Raw genomic sequence first — 20,491 nt, forward strand, 5'->3', positions numbered from 1 at the left:
GTCCCATTTGATGGAGTCCCATCCTCGACTCATTCATGTAGGACACAGCTGCACAAAACACCTTCTAACCGGAGATACAAGCAGGCAAGACTGGAACGTTCCTGCCCTCACGAAGCTCTCCAGACCCTGGGAGAGAAGACACGCAAGTTTCCGCAGCGAGAGGGTGAGCGTGGTGAATGTCTGGGAAAGAGCGAGGCTCTCCTGACCCGTCCTGGGTGCAGCAAAGCCCTCCTGACGGAGGTCACCGTTGAGCCCACAGCTGTCTCTCCGTCTGTTTATTCGGCGTGCCGAGGGCCAGCTGCCCCGCTGAGCACATTCCAGAAGGGCTCTCATTTAATCCCTGTCCCAGGCCTGGGAGGCCGATCTTATCAGCCCCATTTTACAGAGGAGGAAACAGAGGCTCAGGGAAGCAAAGGTCGAGTTCGCACACCAGAGGTCGGCTGGCCATCTGGGACCAGGCAGCCCGCAGGCCTTCCGATGAGGTCCGATGACAGCCGCTAAGTCGCCCACGTCCCCCTTTCCCTGAGGACGCAGGCTCCAAGGACGCGCCACCTGACGGCAGAACCCCGCCCTGGCACCCCCAGCCACCCGTCCCTCCCCGTCTCTCCCGGGCCCACGGGGAAGGGCACATGTGACACGGATCCTTGTCCATCACGTTCGGGAGCCGGCAGCACGCGAGGGTGGCCGCTTGTACGCAGAGTGAACTTGGACGTGTCACCAAAACTCTCTGCTCGGGAGCTTCCTCATCCATAAAGTGGGAACAGGATGGGTTCCTGCCTCCCCGTGCAGGGACTGTCCCGGTAGGCGGCGTGGCGTGGGGACCAGCAAATAGCACATGCTGTTAACTACTTCGGCTCCTAATGCCGCCAAACACTGAAGCCCCACGGGAAGAGCTTGGCCGACTCCGCAGCTGCCTCCCACCCGCCCGCACGCGCCGCTCTGGGAACAGGGACCAGCTATTCTGAAATGAGTATATTTGGCAAGATTAACAGGCAGAGGAACGCATTCTGAGGTCAGAGAAGAGAAAGTATGGGGTTGCTGGCCTTTCGGGGCATAGAAGTTTCTGGTCCCTCGTTGCTGCCACGGGGGATCCAGGGTTGATGGCCATTTACGCCATCCTTGAGACTGGGCCTGTGTGCAAAAGCTGAGTTTGAGATTTTCCCCACCCTTGCTGAGCCGAGGTCCATCGTAAAAATCATAGCACATCACAGGGGCGAATTTCCCAACCAGCGAAGGAGGGGGAGGGAGGGGGAGGGAAGGCCAGGGAGGAGAGGGATTCATAGCAATAAGGATAATCAGTACCAATTCATCTTTTTAAAAATTTTTTGATGTTTTATTTATTTTGAGACACAGAGAGACAGAGTACGAGCAGGGAAGGGGCAGAGAGAGAGGGAGACACAGAATCCGAAGCAGGTTCCGGGCTCTGAGCTGTCAGCACAGAGCCCGACGCGGGGCTCGAACCCATGAACCATCTGATCATGACCTGAGCCGAAGTCGGACGCTCAACTGACTGAGCCACCCAGGCTCCCCACCAGTTCATCTTTTTATCAGCCAACAGTCATGGTTCTACATACAACAGGCACAGTGCTAAGCATGCTTGATACTCACTGTCTCATCGAATGCTGACTCAACCAACCCCCCGGGGGTGGGGGGACCCCCTCTTGTCATCCTCATTCCATAGATGATCAAATGGAGGGTCAAAGAGGTTAAGTGACTTGCCCAAGGTCACGGGAGCAGTAAGTGGCCAAGTGAATTTTCTAAGCCAGGTCAGGTAGAGAACAAAGGTGAGGTTCTCACAACTGCCTGTGTGTGCGCGTGTGTGTTGTATGTATGCGTATATTGTATGTGCATGTCTGCGTGTGTACGTGTATATTGTACGTGTGTGTGCGCATGTGCCTGTGTGTGCTGTGTTAACAAGCGAATAATAATTCACACCACCACATCTTCCCCCACCGAGGGGAACAAGCCAGCGAGGACCAATCCCAGAAGGTGGAGACGGAGAAGCATCCGGGCATCTCCTTGTTTCTGAGGTAGAATGTTCCATGATTAGCCGTTGGCCAACTGGAACCGGTACCCAGCTGTGTCCCTCCTGGGCCAAGGTCACTCCTCAACAGACCTCCATCCCTTCATCCTCAAAGCACACACACGGGGTGACCCAGCTTCTTCCTAAACTCGATTGACAATGCCCTCCCCCCCCAAATAGACTAGATTCTATTTTACTAATTCCATTCTTAATTGCAAAGATAATTCCCCGTCGTCACACCAAAGAATGGACACATATCCAGAAGCACAAAGAAAACGGAAGCACTCACGATCCTGCCGCGAGCATTACTGTGTGATACCAACCAACAGTTGTGTTTCCCCTGGACCCTTGTACGAATGCGGTTGTGTTTAATACCTGTGCGGGGGGGCCAGTTGCAACCAACTTCTCTTAACGTACAATGTACCTAAGTATCCTTTTCAGATCGTTGTCACAAATGTGTGTTTTTTTTTAATAAGCCACGTCGTATTCCACCGTGTAGACGTACCCTAATTTATTTAACCAGCACTGACTGTCTTGATGGATAATAAGGCTGTCTCCAGTTTGGCAGGATTTATTTTTTTAAGTTTATTTACTTATTTTTGAGACAGAGAGAAAAAACGAGTGGAGGAGGGGCAGAGAGACGGGGACAGAGGATCCGAAGCAGGCTCTGTGCTGAGAGCAGAGAGGCCCGTCAGGGGCTCGAATTCACCAACCGTGCGATGGTGACCTGAGCCAAAGTCAGACCTTAACCTGCTGAGCCACCCAGGCGCCCCTCCAGTTTTGTAGGACTTAAAAACTCATGACGAACGTCCCCCAAAATAAGTAGGATGCACATTCCTGATTATTTCCTTTGGACCAATTCCTCGAAGTGGGGTCCTCAGATTAACTGATTAGCACAATTTTAAGGCTTCTGATACAGTTTGCCAAATTCTCCTCTTAAAGGGTTTATCTATTGGGTGGGGGGGGGGCTCTGGGTGGCTCAGTTGGTTAAGCGTCTGACTTTGGCTCAGGTCATGCTCTCACAGTTCGTGAGTTCGAGCCCCGCGACGGGCTTTCTACTGTCAGCACAGAGCCCGCTTCAAACCCTCTGTCCCCCATCTCTCTCTGCCCCTTCTCTGCTGGTGCTCTCTCTCTCTCTCTTTCAAAAAAAAAAAAAAAAAAAAAAGGTTTATCTATGTTCATTCCAGCCAGCAGTTTCTGGGATTTATTTTCTCATTAGCAATCGTATCATCATTTGTTATATATACATTTGCTAACTCAATGAATAAAAGTTATGTCTCACTTGCATTTCATTGATTATAATCTGTCTTCTTAGGCATTGATTCAGCATTACTACAGTAAGCACTTTACTGGACATTTCTACAGATATCACTGGGGTGTTGGGGGTGTTCCGAACCTCTCTGAGCTCAAGAATACTAATGATCTGAGTCTCTGAAAGATCTGGTGATCCTTCTGGTGACCCCAGGACTTTGAGCCCTGCTCTCACGTACCCAGTGTTGGACCAGGAAGCCGGGAGAATGCTGTCACACTCCTCTCTCAAGTCCAAAAAAGCCTCCCAGATCAGAGATCCAGACCGTCCTCTGGGAACTAACTGGAAAAGAGCCTGACCCAACGAGCAGGTGTTCAACAAGGGAGGATGTCTACCACACAGGGTGGGACCTGAGCAAATGTTTGTTGAATAAATGAATGTAAAGTAGGTCATCGTTACCCATTCATGAACCCGCAGCTCCTTCCTTCATCATTGTTTCTGCCTCAGGACCTTTGCACGAGCCAGAAGTGCCCTCTGCCTTGAAATGCTTCTCCTCCCAACTTTTTACCTGGTTCATTCCTACTCAGCGTTCGGGGCTCAACTCAGAAGTCACCTCCTCCAGACCACATTAGGACTCTTTATCTTATCCTTTTGTGACATTGTGCATTCTACCTTTATAGGTCTTCCTTTTTTTTTTTTTTAATTTTCTTTTAATGTTTTATTTATTTCTGAGAGTGAGAGACAGCACGAGCAGGGGAGGGTCAGAGAGAGAGGGAGACACAGAATCCAAAACAGGCTCCAGGCTCTGAGCTGTTAGCACAGAGCCCGACGTGGGGCTCAAACCCACGAACTGTGAGATCATGACCTGAGCTGAAGTCAGATGCTTAACCGACTGAGCCACCCAGGCGCCCCTATAGGTCTTCCTACCTTTGCAATCCACTGATTCTGAAGATGATCACCCAAGGGCTGTTTCTCTCACTAAAGCTTAAGTTCCAGAAGAGTACAACCTCTATCACCTTGTTCACTTCCACGTCCTCAGTATTTGCACATGTCCAGGTCAGAGCAAGCATCCACTAAACATATCACAGGAATATAGTACTTTACGGCGTGTCTCCTGACATCGGCATCATGATAAAACTACGTGAATATTTAGATAGGACATCCTTAAGCCTACCGATTCAGTGAGAAGATCCTTTGTAACCATTGTTTGCAACCCAAAGAAGTTAACTTGTATCTGTTATGGGATGAGACGTCCCTTCTCTGATTTATGAAACTTGTCCTGAACATGGGTCTAATCATTTTCCAATGGCGGCAACTGTTTGAGTGCTGTTCCGGAGGGGTGTTAATTCAGTATTCTTGTGATGTTCTTGGGAAAAAAAATAAGGCTGACTGGCTACTTTGTGTAGTTGGTGAATCCGTTTGGGAAGCTAATTTTTCCAAAGGCAACCTTTTTATTTTCTTTTTTTAGCCCGTCAGAAGAAATAACTATTTAGAGTACAGTCAGAATTTATTCAGCGAAACTTTACTAATTCATTCTTTACAGGGACAGGAACGCCACTGACCTAGCTTCTCCACTGTGCCTAAAAGGAGCTGAATTGTCATTTCTGTATAATCAGGTCACACTTCTTGGGAGTTCCCTGCCTACGAAAGGCTCCAGGGGATCTGACTAAATAAATCACTTGTAATCAACAATCCAGGTGTTTCTGTTTCAAAGGGATGTGATCTCTTTGATGGTTCTTGATCATTTGAAAGGTGCAGGCACTGAAATTTCTAAAAGTGTTTTAAAACTGCGCCATGAATTTACTCACAAATTTGTCGCTCTGTTCTGCCCTGTGCGTGTTCTACAGGAAGAACTCACCAATCTCTCACATTCGTGGCTTTTAAATAAATATCCATGGAAGGCCCATAAGGTTGCCTGCATCAGGACCCCCAGCAATTAAGTCAAAGAAAGAGATCTTTCGGAAAATCCAGGACGAGGTGTTAGACACAGTGTGACCGACATCTTTTGATCAGCTGAGATTCCTGACGATTTTTCTTTTCTGATGCTGGCACAAATTCAATGAAAATCAGTAACTCCATTGCAGGGATACAGGCCAGCGGATAAATATACTCACAGCTCCGCCACACTCACGTACAAGATCCCAAACACCCCCCGAGAGGTGTCCCCAGGAGGATAAAGAAAATGGGGCAAAAAGCACACGTGCAAGACAATCTCTTCCTCTTTCCTCCACCGAATTTCCCCTCTCGTCAGTCAGTAGGAAGAACGGGGGTAGAAAAAGGGGGGGAACCCAAGTCCCTTGTACTTTTTGAAGCACATGGTATTTATTAGGCATTAATTGGCACACAAATACACAAAATGAGTACTTAATTCTTACCCCACCCCCGTAGCAACATCAAAACACGTAATCGCATGAAGATGCTCACGTACAAACATACTCACACACTCGCACGTACTTGGACATATTTAGCCTCACATATTACCCTGTTCTCTTTATTAGGGTCAGCTTAAAAAACGAAAACACTTTTTTTTTTTTTAATCAAGAAAGCAAAGCACATTCGAAAGAAAAAAAAACGCGAACTTGGTTTTGAGTATTAATAAAATTAAAAGCTCTTGGCCAGCTCCTATGCTGGACTTCGTGTTATTACTTAATTAGAATTCCTATTTATAAATAAATAGTACCAGTAAAATATTACATCTGAAGAACCCTGCAATAACATTTTACTTACAACGCTTATTTTTTTTTTTAATACTGTTTTCTGCTTTCAATCACCACAGTTTTGTGTTGGCATCTGGTGTCGGTGTGACCGCTCTGGGGCGAACCAACGGGTACGCATGTCGGTGGCGGGCTTTGCACGGCATCCGGGTTGGGTCGCCGCTGATGGTGACCGAGGTTTGGAAGCTTGGGGGGGTGGGGGCGGCGAGGGGGGCCGGCTTTGTGTTTTATCAGGACGAATATTTGTTTTGGCCTTTTCGCAATGCTTGTCAGCACAGAGCTTGCTCTTCGCTTATCTCAGTTCTGCCCGCGTGTAAACCAGGGCTTTTTAAGTTTTTCAAAGCAAGCTTTCCGGTCGGGAAGCTATAGGCCACATTTCAGCGACAGACGGCTGGACAGACACAGAGCTGGGACGACGGGAGGGCTGAGTAGATAGGAGGCCAGATGGAGCGCAGCGCCATCCCGACCCCCGCGATGACGGGCCGGGCGGGAAACGTCAGACAAAAGCCAGGACACGGGGCACTTTCTCAAGAACATCGCGCGGCAGAGGTAGGTAACTTCTTAGTCGAGGGCAGGGTGGCGAATTTCGGTTTCCGGCGTGGTCGACGCGAAGGGAACCCCACGAATACAGACTGTGAAATGCACTTGCCTCAGACCTCCCCCCCCCACCCCCAAATAAGGGACTGGGTCCCATTAAGAAAACTGAAAGAAAAAAATATATTATCATTTATTATATAACAACGTCAACATGAACACTGAGGCAGGAAAGACTCCCAACTCCACCGTGAGGCTAAAACCCTTCGGTAAAGGCAAAGGCTTTCTGGAGGCCAAAAGAAGGAATCACGGAGGACACCGGGAGGTGGCGTGAACACGGCCGGCAGACGCGCAGGGTGGTCGTGGGGGGTGAGGCGCAGCTTTCTTTTGTTTGTTTCTTTGTCGGTTGGTTGGTTGCTTGGTTGTTTTGTTTTTTTTTTTTTTTGGGGTTTTTTTTTAAGTTTGGAGACGAAACGACAAAGTCACATTTTTCGAATTGTGGTTTCGAGCTACTGATTAGATCAGTGTCCAGGGCTCTCAAGTGCAGACGCGAACACCGTCAAGGAGAAGGGCCACCCGCGGGGGTCCTCTCTGCCACCGTCTCTCCCCCGCTCACCTCCCCCTTACGAAGCGGGCCTCCCTTTAGCTGTTCTCGCTCCACTCGGGCACCATGCCCACCCCGTGCACGGGGGGGTACTGATGTGGGGACAGGGTCCTCGGCACGCCGTGAGGGTACAGAAACTCGGACGGCTGGAGGCCGCCGGGGGACTGGAGGCCAGTCTGAGGCCCGCACTGCCTCCCCACGGGCTGGTGGGCCACGGAGGGCTGGTGCTGGAACATTCCCTCCGCGAGCTGCGGGGAGCCGTGGTTGGCCATGCCGGCCAGCCGGGGGACCAGGGGCCCCGAGGTGAAGTGAGCAGAGAAGTGCTGGTAAGGCAGCCTGTCCACGGGCGGCACCGCGGCGACGGTGCAGCTGCTGTAGGAAGGCACGCTGGGCCACGTGTTGCAGCTGATGTCCTCCAAGCTGGGCGCCGCCTCGCTGGGCGGCACGGAGCTGGCGTACATGCAGGCCTGCCGCTGGGCCGACTCTGTCCTGTAGGAGGCGCTCAGGGCCTGCTGCGGGGGGTAGGCGGAGCGGTAGAAAGGGTCCTCCTCGCTGGGTGACGTCTCCATGTAGGGCTTCTTATACGGATGCTCCGTGGTGGGACATTCTTCATCTGCTAAGATAGGAGGACAGAGACCCGTGAGGCCCCGGGACCAGCCACCCCTCCGTGCTAAAGGCCGAGAGGGATATTCGACCCAAGGACCGAAGAATCAAGTCCGGGAGACTCAGCTCCAACCTCCACTCTGATTTACCAAAAAAAAAAAAAAAAAAAAAAAAAAAAAGAGGGTGGAGGGGCGCCCGGGGGCTCAGTCGGCTGAGCGTCCGAGCGTCCGACTTCTGCTCAGGTCATGATCTCACAGTTCGTGGGTTCGAGCCCCGCGTCGGGCTCTGTGCTGACAGCTGGGAGCCTGGAGCCTGTTTCAAATTCTGTCTCTCTCTCTCTCTGCCTCTCCCCTGCTCACACGCTGTCTCTCTCTCTCAAAAATAAATAAACATTTAAAAAAATGTTTTAAATAAATTAAATAAAAGGGGGGGGAGACCTTGAGCTAAGAGGCTGACCCTTCTGAGCTCAGCTTCATCTATAACATGGAAAGGACAAGAACAACGCTTTTCCACCACTTTTCATGGGGAAGGGAGGCATTGAGAAGGAGATGGAAAAATACAGATGAAACACTTTGTGCGGAGCTGGGTTCCAGGAAAACAAACACCCAGGGACAACGATTACTGTTTTCTTCCCTCTGCTCCGGCACGTACATTCCATAAAGGTGGGACATGGTCTGTGCTACCCACCACGGTCTTCCCAGATTCCAGTACATTCTTAGGAAGCAAAACAGTAACGATGCCCTCGACAGTGACAGTAAAAACGAACACCGGCAGCATTCCCCCTGCCTGTTGCTGTGCCAAGCTCTCTCCGGAAGGCACCGCGTGTGACCTGCTCAACAGCCCTAGGAGGTGGGTGCTGTGATCACCCTCACCCTGCAGCCAGCCAAAAAGAAGGACACAGAGGTCCAGAAAGTCGCCCGAGCTCTAAGTCCCACGGCTGATGAACAGTGGAGCGAGGGTTACGATTCAAGGAGTCTAATTGCAAGTCTCCGCCCTTCAGTTCTGCGTTCCCCGGAAAGACAGGCACCGAATACCCGTGCGACAGATGGGAAGGACAGACGGACACGTCCTGCACACACGACTGGGTGCTCGGACGAATCCCCGGCTACCCTCCCCACGCCTCTGTGAGCAAGTTAATATCCACAGAGCCAGCCCAGCTGAATGTCAGCGCCCTCCCTTCCCCAGACACTAGTTTGTCCCCGGCGCAGGGCAGTGGGCACTTCTGTCCCTGAAATAGGGGTCCCCCTTCACGACTCTGGGGTCACTGCCTCGTTTGGGAACAAAAGTGCGGGGCTGTCTCCTGGAAAAATCCACCGAAACACAAAAGTTTTGGAAACAGCATGTGCTTATTAGCACAGTTTTGCGCACGGATCCCCTAAAATCCAGACCCCGCGTTAAGAAGCGGCGACGTTATCAATCTCATTGTTCTGTTTAATGTGTGCGTGACGCCAACAGCTATCTGCCCTCCCAGAGACTCATTTTTGGCGTCTCCAAATCCGAGTCAATACTACTTACCTCACTGGGCAGCTAAGAATTAAACAAAATTAAGCATGTAAATCTCTCGATAGCTGTCATCAAGATCAGCTCCTGCTGCAACGGGAACACCACCGGTTAGTCTCTCGGCAGACCTAATATAGATTAACACGCCGCCAGGTGTTTCCTTCAGGGAAGCACTATTTGAGAATCTCGACCAAAGTATAAAAACCCCAACACAGATTCATTCCTCAGCTGGAATTTGATCCCCCCTCCCTAAGCCTGGAGATTTTCTGTCTTCATCTCCCAATCTCTTTCGAATCAATAAATGTTAAGAAATATGCCTGTCGTGGGGGCGTCAGGGCGGCTCAGGCGGTTGAGCGTCCGACTTCGGCTCAGGTCACGATCTCACGGTTCATGGGCTCAAGGCCCGCGTTGGGCTCTGTGCTGACAGCCCAGAGCCTGGAACCTGCTTCAGATTCTGTGTCTCCCTCTCTCTCTGCCCCCAACCCTGCTCATGCTCTGTCTCTCTCTCTCTCAAAAATAAGCTCTGCCTCTCTCTCCCAAAAATAAATAAATGTTTAAAAATTTTATAAAAAAGGATGTCTGCTGTTGGGGTGTGAAGAAGAAGGAAACGCAGAAATATTCCTGCACCTCACTGTGATGGGCGATGGCCTGTGGGCCAGGGGGTTGGTGAGGAACGAAACGGGAGGAGATCGGTTACTCTTTATTAAGCACCTCCGAAGTGACCTTACCCTAATCTCCTGGTAGCTCTTCAAGGTGGCCGCTCCCCTGCCTGTCTCAGGGGCAGAAACTGAAGCTCGCTGAAGTGACCTTGCCGAGGTCCCGCAGCCCGGCAAGAGCAGAGGCTGGAATCAAGGCCCGGTCCAGCTTCCTTCACCGGCCACACCTTGTTTCCGGCTCTCTAGATTTCTCACATCCAATGCCGCTCACCCAGTCGTCCAACAGAGATGTACTGAGCCCCTACCAAGTGCCAGGCGCTGGGGGGACAGAGGGGTCAGTCAACGGTCATGGTCCGGCTCGGTGCATGTGGTCGGGGCAGGGGGGGCCGCTCCAGCCTGAGCAGTGAGGCCGGGAGGCTAACAGCCTGTACGCCTGTGCATGGGGGAGGTCTTTGCTAGAAAGTTCCAAGTTACTCATTTCCCCCAAAGTTGAGTCCTTTGGTTTTACACTCCGACAGGATGGCCTGGGTCTGGGTTCCACCGAGCGCTTGCAAAGCTATCGCACTCAGAGTGACACCCACAGGTACAGGAAAAAAAAAACAAAAACCCTGTCCGATCAGAACCCATCTATGCTGGGATCGTACCCGCCTCACAGCAAGCGCATTCATTTTCAGCGAGAATTTTTCTGGGACACATCTGGGCCCCAGAGGACGCCCATGCCTGTGTCCAAAAAAAAAAAAAAAAAGCAAAAAAATGCCGCCCCTCTTCCAGGTGCTTTATCTACATCATGCCAACCGTCCAGATGTTCGAAGACATCAGATGAGCCGGCGGCCACACGTCCACCTTTCCACTGGGCATCTTTCCGGCATCTTGAAGACATTGCTGCACGCGGCTCTTTTGGTCTCCCCCACCTCCTCCCTCGGTCCCATCGTGCCTCCATGCTTCCTTCCAACCCCACCCCCACCCCCGCCACCGGATCCATAAATCTGAATGTTTCCATTGTTGCTAGAATCATAACCTTTGGGTTTTCCATTTAACCAGGGCGTTCCCATTTTCAATAATAAAAAGTACAGCTGCAGGGTACCCTTGGCAAGAGAGAAAAAAAAAACAAGGCAAACTAACCATTCCCGAGTTTCTGATCGCCTTCCAGATTTGTTACAAGTAAAAAGGAAGAATAATATGAAAAAGGCCGGGGCGCATTTTGGAAAATCGTAAAATTACACATTCCAGTCTTTAATAACCCGCAAGATCTGATGCAGAGTCCTAAGGAAAAGCGAGATGCTGGCTCGTTCATGAAAGTGGGTCCTGAACATTCTCGCATTCCTCTCGGACCTCATCACATTGTAAAGAAATTCCAAAGTGTGGATCCAAATGTCAAGCAGGTCGCGATAAATGGTTTGGATGTACTCTCTGTGTCTGTTTCGGTGATGGTTTGATTTCTTTCTCTTTTCTTGCGAGCCTGATAACTGGCCCACAGCGGAGACCTCTTTCCCTGCCCTTCCACGGCCAGGGATGGAGCTGTAGTCAGACATCAGGTCTTCCGTGAGAGGAGCCCAACAGTTCAAGTGCAGAAAGTTGAATAGCAAGAGTGCTCAACTGTATCCCGCCCGTCCTGAAGCCCACCGAGTCTCCTGAATGACAGTAGAGCTCTTGAGGCTGAGTACCGATCACCTCACCACACTGTTGAGACACCCTGGCCCCTTGCGCTTTTCTGGCAGCTTTTGATTCTGATCAAGTGGCTTTGATGATAAATCCAGGACACAGATGTTAGGGCGCAGTCATGGCTCTCCCTGGCTATGTGACCTTGGGCAAACCACGATAGCATTCCCATCTCAGTTTCTGACCACATACGGGGAGGGTACTTAACTTTCTTGGAGGAATGCACAGAAGTGCACTTTAGTTTCTATCTTCCTTGCGCATCAAGTGTCAAATCTTAACTGTCCCGGGAACATGGGTCTACTCTCCTTTCCCTCTGGGAAGATGGGGCAGATGGCTCTGTGAAGGCTGTCCCATGCTGGAGGGTATCTGGGTGGATTTGAGCCGGAAAACTCACAAGTCTGCTTTGAAATCGCTATTCCCATTAAGGGCATATGTCACTGTCCCCAAATAGGTCATTTCTCTTGCTGACTGGGTTCATTCAGATGAAAGACCATGGTGAACAGCCAGTCCTTGGCTGAGTGACCTTCAGCAAGTCAGAAGCAGAACTATAGTTCAGGTTCTCTGAGTCACAAAAGAGTGACTCTTTCAGACAGAGGGCCTAGCCTTTTCGCTTTCATGAAACCCACTGTGTTCAGAAAATATGAAAGGGTGGTAACCTTGACCTGGATGGATAGATGGGTGGATGGGTAGATGGGTGGGTGGGTGGGTGGGTGGGTGGATAGATGGCTGGGTGGCTGGGTGGGTGGATGGATGGGTGGGTGGGTGGGTGGGTGGATGGATGGATGGATGGATGGATGGATGGATGGATGAGTGAGTGAGTGAGTGAGTGGGTGGGTGGATGGATGGATGGACAGAAGAACAGTGTGTATGTACCCATAGTGTTAGCTCTTAGCCCAAAGTGGGAAGGACTAGAATGGTACTGTTGAGAGATCCTCAACTGGGAATCAAAGGACTCCAGTCCACCCCTCACTTAACCACCACCTGAAAATCATTAAATTTATTCCCTTGATTATTATCTTCTCCCCCCCCCTCCCCGTGAATACAGGTTTCACAAGAGCAGGGATCTTGGCCACCTCGCCCTCCTCTTATCCCACATACTCAGCACAGTGCCCAGGACAAAGTAAGTGCTCAACCAATATTTATTTCACAAACGCATCCCAGATCTGCCGCTCACCAGCCACATGACCTTGGGAAGCTAACCCAACCTTTTGGTCCCCTGTTGACCCTGCACAATGTTGAGCCCCGTCTCAGGGGCTACAGTGAGCATCCAAGGAAGGAAGCGATGTGAAATTGCTCTAAAAAGCACATCACGCTAACAAAATGCAGACCCTGCAAAACTATACTCCCTTCTTTTCCCCCTGCCTCTGACTAGCCTTTGAATAGCCAAGGCATTGCTTTAAATCTTTATTTGGGTTGGCTCTGATATCTAAATGGGGGGGGGGGTTGTCAGGGTGGGAGGGGGAAAGAGAGACAGACAAGTGCTCTCCCAGGCCCCAGGGTCCTGGATTTGATTGAGTGGCATTGATAAAAGACTTTCCCCACTTTTTTGGCTCCATCCATCGGGAGAGATAGTTGGGAGACAGCCACGTCCAAACACAAGAAGCCCTCTGGCCGGCCTGGCCCTTTGACATTTCGTTGGGCCTGTCTCCTGGGCTCATTGGAAAGGACACAGACAATGAGGGGAAGTCAGATAGCGGGGGGGGGGGGGGGGGGGGGGGGGGGGGGTAGGCAGGGGCCAGAGGGAAAGCCACCCAGGGAGTTATCACTTTGCGGGAATCCCAAACTGGAAGGAAACCTGGCTGATTCGTTATCACCTTACAATGGAGGCTGATGATGAATTGCTTTCTGTCGTCCCTGAGGCACGCAGGACAGGCAGCGCTTGTCTGGAATGCTGTCCCTGGAAGCGCCCTTTGGGGGGCGGAAGGGGGTGGGAAGGGCAGAGGGCCCCCCCGCCCCCACCACCTCGCCTACCCCCATCACAGCAAAGCGCTTGCTTCAAAACAAAAACCTCTTGTGTCCCTCATGGGTGCCCATCGGCGTCAGGATAAAATCTGAAGTCCTCAAAAGTCCTGAAACCCCGCCTCTCTCTGTCCCCCGTCTGCCTCTACTTCCCTCACTGCGCTCTGGCCGGTGTCTGCTCCCCAGTCGGGGCTGGCTCCCCAGTTCCAAGGGGCTGCCCCCACACCTCTCTCTCTGCCTGGGTCCCCACCCATCTCCCCCCTTCTCCTCTCCAGCTCCTACGCTACAGACCTTGGCTTCAATTCCCCCTGAAACCACCCCCATCCCCCAGCCACCCACCGCCCAGGCATCGGCACTTTGCACATCTCTGTAGCATCAGACCACCATTTAAATCAAAGTTCTATCACCGTAGAGGCTGACATCTGACCTGCCTGCCACCGTGAACTCCAGCCGTGTGCAGTGTGTGGAGCCCTTAGACGCGCGGGGCACCATTCCGGGTGTCTCGCGGGGCCTGTCTCATTCCATCTCATCACAACTCCACAGGGGAGGTGCTATTACACCCGTCCTTTTGCAGAAGAGGTAGTTGAGGCAGAGAAGCAAGGAGCTTGCCCGTGGCCACACTGCCGGAAAGCATCTGCTGCTGTGATGCCCTGCCACACACCGGCCACCACTCCAGCTTTCCCAGGGGTCACCTCGAGGGGATCCTGAGCTCACCTGAGGGCCCCGCCCAATACCCTGCGCAGGTCAGCTGCGCTCATCACGGGGAGAGCCCATATCCCCTTGCATTCAAAGCCTTCCGACTCCACCCTCCAGGAGAAAAAGCATTTACACGGATGCTGCTGTAAATACTGAACCTTAAAAGTACCGTGATGCTTTTTAACTTCTTCCGCCCCTTCTTCTGGTCTGGCATTAATTTAATCGACAGATCTCCCTAATTCAAACCTGGTGAGCTCTTAATCCAGTATGTCTGACCCAGTCTCGAGATCGGACTCTAGCAGAGGATGGCATTTTGAGATCGCAGCTGCTAAGATAAAGGGAACGGGGATGGTCTAGGGTATGTGTGACTCGGAGCTCGGGCGGAGCCTGCTGACCGGGCGTGGGTTCAGATTCTGCCTTCAGGAGCCTTCGGCACATGGTTTTAACCTTTCTGGGCCTCAGTTTCCCCACTTGTAAAGTGGATGAGTAGCAGCACGTACTCAACAGTGTTGCTGGAAGGCTGTGGTGTAGAGCTGAGGCAGGGCACCCTTCAGTACAACACAGAACAGCATCTCCGCGCAGGGACCTGTGTTCCCGGGGACATTCTCAACCCCCTGCTCGTGCCTGAAGAGGCAGACATGTTTGTAGGCATCTGGTCTCCAGCCCAGGCAGCAAGGGGACAGGCTGGGAGTCGGGCCGGGGGGCCCGTGGGGGAGATATTTTTGTTCCGGCCTTTGAGATCCAAGGAACGTGGCTGGGCTTCGGGTTCAGTCTGGAAAACAGCCTCACCCGGATCGGCACCCCAGCCCCAGGCTCAAACCAACGATGGCCTTTCTCACCTTCAAAACACGAGCTCAGTAGACGTCAAAAAGTCTGTGGGACTTTCCTCAAGGAACCTCAGCTCCAAGAGAACTGCCGAAGCATTTGTTTCCATCAGTTGTTAGGAAGCTGACTTTTTTTTCATAAAAGAAGTTCCAGACACTGGGCACTGGACCTCCAAAGGCACCGAGCTGGCTACTGAGGCTGAGAGACACAACAGACCACTCTGAAGACTAAGGTTTGGGCCTCCTGGAACCAACCAGTGACTGCGTATTGGGGTCAACCTTGAGCTAATATGACAAGCACAAGGGTGCCTGGGGAGCTTAGTCGGTGGAGTGTCTGACTTTGGCTCGGGTCATGATCTCTCGGTCCATGAGTTCGAGCCCCAAGTCAGGCTCTGTGCTGAGCTCAGAGCCTGGAGCCTGTTTCCGATTCTGCGTCTCCCTCTCTCTCTGCCCCTCCTCCCCTCACACTGTCTCTGTCTCTCTCAAACAAATAAAATAAAACTTAAAATATGTATATATATATGACAAGCACAATTTCACATCTTCACACCAAGCCTATGGAACAGATCTAATCATGAGCCCAAATCTATAGATTAGAAAAAATAAGGCTTAGGACAGTTAAGACACGTGCCCCTAATCATAAAAACTTGCAAATGGCAAAGGTAGGATTCATCCCAATTGTATGTGGTCCCCTCCCTCCCGTATCTGCTTTCTCAAGGCTTCACGCAGATGGGAGCCTTCCCATCTCATGGACGGGCTTCCTGCAGCGATAACCACAATCAGGACTAACACCTGCTGGATGCTCACTGAGGATCGGGCGCTCTCAGGAACTCGGCACCGTTTACAAAGCGAGAAACCGAGGCCCAGAGAGACACCTGGCTGAGGTCACACAGAAGCTGGCGGCAGACCTGAGAGTCGAGCCTGTGTCCTCTGGCCCCGTTGCCCACGCTGTCCCTGCAGTGCCTGTCTGCTGTTCACACAAGCAACTGCTCCAGTAAAGCGTCTGGCTCAAAATAGATGCCACCAGAAACTCCCTTCGGTATTAGAGCCCTGGACTCAAATGACTGAGGAAAAGTCCCCCATTTCTCATCTGGCCAGGAGAACTACGAAAGGTCTCAGAGAATTCAAACTAGATTTAAAGACAAAATGCAAAGGAGAGAAAAAAAATCAGTTGTGATTGTTTTCTTTTTTTTTTTTTTTTTTGGTGTTGATTTTGATCTAGAAAGACAAGAAAATCCACCCACCCAGGAGAAGCCGCGGCACATAAACCAAAGCACATCCAACTGGAAGAGGGCTCCATGCGGCATGGCTCGCATAACACAATCGGAAACACAGTGTCCACCAGTGGGGGTGGAAAAATAAATGCTGCTTCACCCTTTTGAGGCAATACTTTCCCTCCGGCAACTAAAAACCACGAGGCAGCTCTAGGCTCATGAAAAGATCGTCCATGGCGTATTCTGGCGTTTAGGAAATGCCAAGTTGCAAAACATGGCATAATATCAGCCGTTAAAAGAACAAATGATTATTTTTATGTCTGTGTGCGCATGCATGAATCAAATAAGACTGGACACTTCAAATACGTCTTCCCCAAAGAAGGGGCCAGAACTGGAAGAGATGTGTCAAAGGAGATCCTTTAGTTTTATAGATACGGTTTGAATTTCTTAGAACCTCGATGTATTTTTATATTGCTTATGTTTTTTAAATAAACAGACGTAGTTATGTGTGCTTCCCACCCCCACCCCCCCAGCAAGGAAAGGAAGGAAAAACAGAAAGGCAAGGAGGGTCTGGTCTCACCTTTCCTCTTGGTACAGTGATAAATCTGGCCGTGCTCCTGGGGCAGCGGGTACGGGTTGGGTGGGGGCAGGAGGTCTTGGGAGGGGCCGGACACGCCATTCTCGCACTGGTACTGGGACCCCAGGTTGGACGAGGTGGAGAGAGCTCGTGGCTCGCTGCTGAAAGGGCTGTGGTTGGAGGCTACTTTTTGTCTCACTGTGCTCCTGGGGACCACAGGATATTCTTTACTGAAAGAGAGAAGATAGGAAATACTGTCGATCAGTGTCCCCAGCACAGATTCCCCTCCCCGCCGAACTGGCTGAACCACGGGGTCCAAGAACCCACCAGAAACGTGTTGGAGAATAAGAAACAAAGGAGCCTTTGATGAGTGAAGGGATGCAGTTATAGTCAAGTGTATCAAATACCACAGACGTCTACATTTAGGTAGTAACTTTTCATGCTTTATACATTAGGCAAGTAGGTTTATGTATATAGTTCCGTGCGTATATTGAAAGTTAAATGAGCACCTCCACTGAGGAACCATCTTCATGATTGATAAACATACAGCATTTTAGAATATTTCAGTCTATTGCGTAGGTCTCTGAACTCCCTAATTCAAAAGTTAAAAGAGCCGAGCAGTCTGTCACTTAGACTCAAGAACTTTGGTCACAATAGGGGCGCCTGGGTGGCTTAGTCGGTTAAGCGTCCGACTTTCGCTTAGGTCATGATCTCGCGGTTCGTGGGTTCGAGCCCCGCGTCGGGCTCTGTGCTGACTGCCAGCTCAGAGCCTGGAGCCTGTTTCAGTCTGTGACTCCCTCTCTCTCTGACCCTCCCCTGCTCACGCTGTCTCTATCTCCTAGAAATAAATTAAAAAAAAAAAAAACATTTAAAAAAAATAAAGAACTTTGGTCACAATAAACACTTGCGGGTTTCCATCTTTAAAACAGCGCTGAGGTCTTTGTTCAGCCTCAGGAAAGAAGTGGTTGACCATCTAGGACAGTCAGGAATGACCCAGACTACCCTAATCGGAGTAGGTTGCTGCCTGTGCCTTAGAATTCCTTTCCGAGCTGCCGTACTCGTCACCACTGACATCATATTTAACTTCCCCTCCGTGCCTCAGTTTTCCCATCTGTGAAATAGGATCGTACAAATCCCCAGCTCAAAGGGCCATTGAGAGAAAAAGAAATGCATGCATGTGACAGTAGCTGGCACATAGCGAGTGCTCAACAAATGACCACCGTCGTCGCTACTGCGGTCGTTTTGAGCGAGTAGGAGAGAGAGAAAAGGAGAGGGAAGGGGGAAGGAAGAACCGGACAAAGGAAACAGAGAACAGAGCATGGGATCTAAGAGTAGGCAGACCCAGATCCAGGCCCTACCTCCATCGCGTATAGACTGTGTGCCCCCCAGAGCTCAGGTGTCACAGGGGGAAACAGAAGAAAATCCTGTGACACCCTATGAACAGCACCCTCCCAGGTGCTCAGCATCTTGTTTCTCACACTCTTCTGACTCACACCCTCCACATCCCCTTGCCTTCAGCTTTCACACCAGGAATTCCCACTCTGTTCCTCACAAGAGCTTGGGAATTTCACCAGGAACCTCTCCTGGGAATTAAAACTTTTTAAGGTGTTAATAAATAATTAACTCTAAGTTTTGTAAAGTTTACTTTTGAGAGAGAGAGAGAGAGACAGAGCACGAGTGCAGGAGGGACGGAGAGAGGGGGAGACACAGAATCCAAAGGAGGCTCCAGGCTCCGAGCTGTCCGACATGGGGCTCGAACCCACGAACCGTGAGACTATGACCTGAGCCAAAGTCGGACGCTTAACCAACTGAGCCCCCCAGGCGCCCCGATAATTACTTTTTAAAGAGGGAGAATTGAGAGGAGCATCTGCACTCATAAGAGAGTAACAGTCTGACCCCCAAAATGTGCTCTTCCATGCAGGGACAGGGCTGCCAACGTTTGGGGCGGGAGAGGAAATCGGGGACAGGAAAACCCCAATTACAGTGTGCAGGCTGGTGAAGGGGCGATCCATCACATCCTTACTGGAAGGCAACTGGACAGCATCCATTTTTTTTTTAATATACAATGATGCAGATCCAGCAATCCAATTACTATGAATTTTCCTAAGAAGTTGTCCAGGCCAATGTGTAAAAAGACATAAGCACAAGGTTTTTCTCTACAGCACAGGGAAAATTAGAAATGGTCAAAATGCCCCCACCGATGGTTAAGTAACATGGGCATAGCTGAGCGATGAAATATTACACAGACTTAAAAAAGAATGAGGAGGGGCGCCTGGGTGGCTCAGTCAGTTAAGCATCCGATTTTGGCTCAGGTCGTGATCTCACAGTTCACAAGTTCGAGCCCCGCGTCAGGCTCTGTGCTGACAGCTCAGAGCCTGGAGCCTGCCTGGGATTCTGTGTGCGTCGCTCCCTGCCCCTCCCCCACTCATGTGTTTCCTCTCTCTCTCTCAAAAATATATAAGATATTAAAAGACAAAATAAAAATATACGAGGAGACTTTATATACATGGATTCAGAAAGCTGTGCAAGATGAATCAAGGCAAGAGAACCCAGAACAGGATTGTAATGATGAAATGATTACCGGCAGTTCCGTCAGGAGCTGGGGGCACGGGAAAGCTTTCAGGGCACGTACCACTGTGTGCATGCCTGAAAGTCCCAGGGGAAAGCCCCCCTTAGTCAAGGAACAAAATGAAGATGAAGCTATTAATAGCTCCTCCCCCATTTTCCCCCCAAGAAGAGCACTTGCAGGTGGGGGCGGGGGGAGGTCAGAACAGGATATGAATCTGATCCGAAGTCATCTGCGAATGCAGAAAAGCTGCTACTTCCAGCGAAATGCCCATTCTTCATTAAAAAACAAAACAAAACAAAAAAAAACACAACGAAACAAAAAACCAGAAAGGAGTCTTCCACCCCACCAAGCCTGTAGCACACCTGGCCCAATGTCCTTCCCAACTCTGTCACCTGGCTAAGCCTTAGTTTCCCCATCTGTGAAATGGGGAAAACACAGACGGTACGGAGAAGCCACAGCATTCTGCCCTTACCTCCTCCCTGCACCCTCCCTCCCCCGACACCTTCCTGTCCCAGAATAACCCACTGGCCTCTGAGTTCTACTTAGCTATTTCAGCATCTGGCTGGAGTGGAAAGACTGAAAGCTTTGGCTTCAGGAAGCTATGTGTTCTCTAGATCTGTAATCTCATAGCTGTGTGACCTTGGATGAGGCACCGAACCTCTCTGAGACTACGGAGAAGATCCCACAGTATGCCCTGGAAGATACCTGGCACTTAGTGGGAACTATGGTTACGCCTTTACAAAATGGCTCACACTTTCAGCCCACAATACTTCCCAGGAGGAAGCAGCTCCGTAAGCCTGACTCCTGAACTCAGAGATCCTTACTCGCGGCAGTGGAGGGGGTATGGAACTTAAGGGGCTATATTTGGATTTTTTAAATGACGTCTTTATTTTCGCTAATCTTGAATTGACACTGAGCGTCCCTTTCTGTTAAAAATGTAGGCAACCGGGGGTGCCTGGGTGGCTTAGTCGGTTAAGCATCCGACTTTCGCTCAGGTCATGATCTCGCGGTTCGTGGGTTCAAGCCCCGCGTCAGGCTCTGTGCTGACTGCCAGCTCAGAGCCTGGAGCCTGTTTCAGAGTCTGTGACTCCCTCTCTCTCTGACCCTCCC

At 50.8% G+C, this 20,491-nt stretch overlaps 1 protein-coding gene across 9 annotated transcripts in view; it reads right to left on the reverse strand.

Annotated features, from left to right (window-relative positions):
- Nucleotides 1-6,018: 6,018 nt before the first annotated feature.
- TBX5 (T-box transcription factor 5) overlaps nt 6,019-20,491 on the reverse strand; it is an 87,760-nt gene continuing 73,287 nt past the window's right edge. For 8 of the 9 annotated variants that reach the window (XM_039217704.1, XM_039217653.1, XM_039217585.1 and 5 more), the window contains 2 exons: nt 16,816-17,042; nt 6,019-7,740 (listed from right to left, as the gene is read on the reverse strand). In XM_039217704.1, coding sequence (XP_039073635.1) covers nt 7,163-7,740; nt 16,816-17,042 — 805 coding nt within the window. In that variant the 3' untranslated portion in view covers nt 6,019-7,162. The remainder of the gene's footprint in view (nt 7,741-16,815; nt 17,043-20,491) is intronic. The other variant, XM_039217836.1, reaches the window with a different exon arrangement.

The sequence above is a fragment of the Hyaena hyaena genome, unplaced genomic scaffold (genome assembly GCF_003009895.1).
Source record: "Hyaena hyaena isolate Hyena2069 unplaced genomic scaffold, ASM300989v1 scaffold_0, whole genome shotgun sequence".
Lineage (NCBI taxonomy): Eukaryota > Metazoa > Chordata > Mammalia > Carnivora > Hyaenidae > Hyaena > Hyaena hyaena.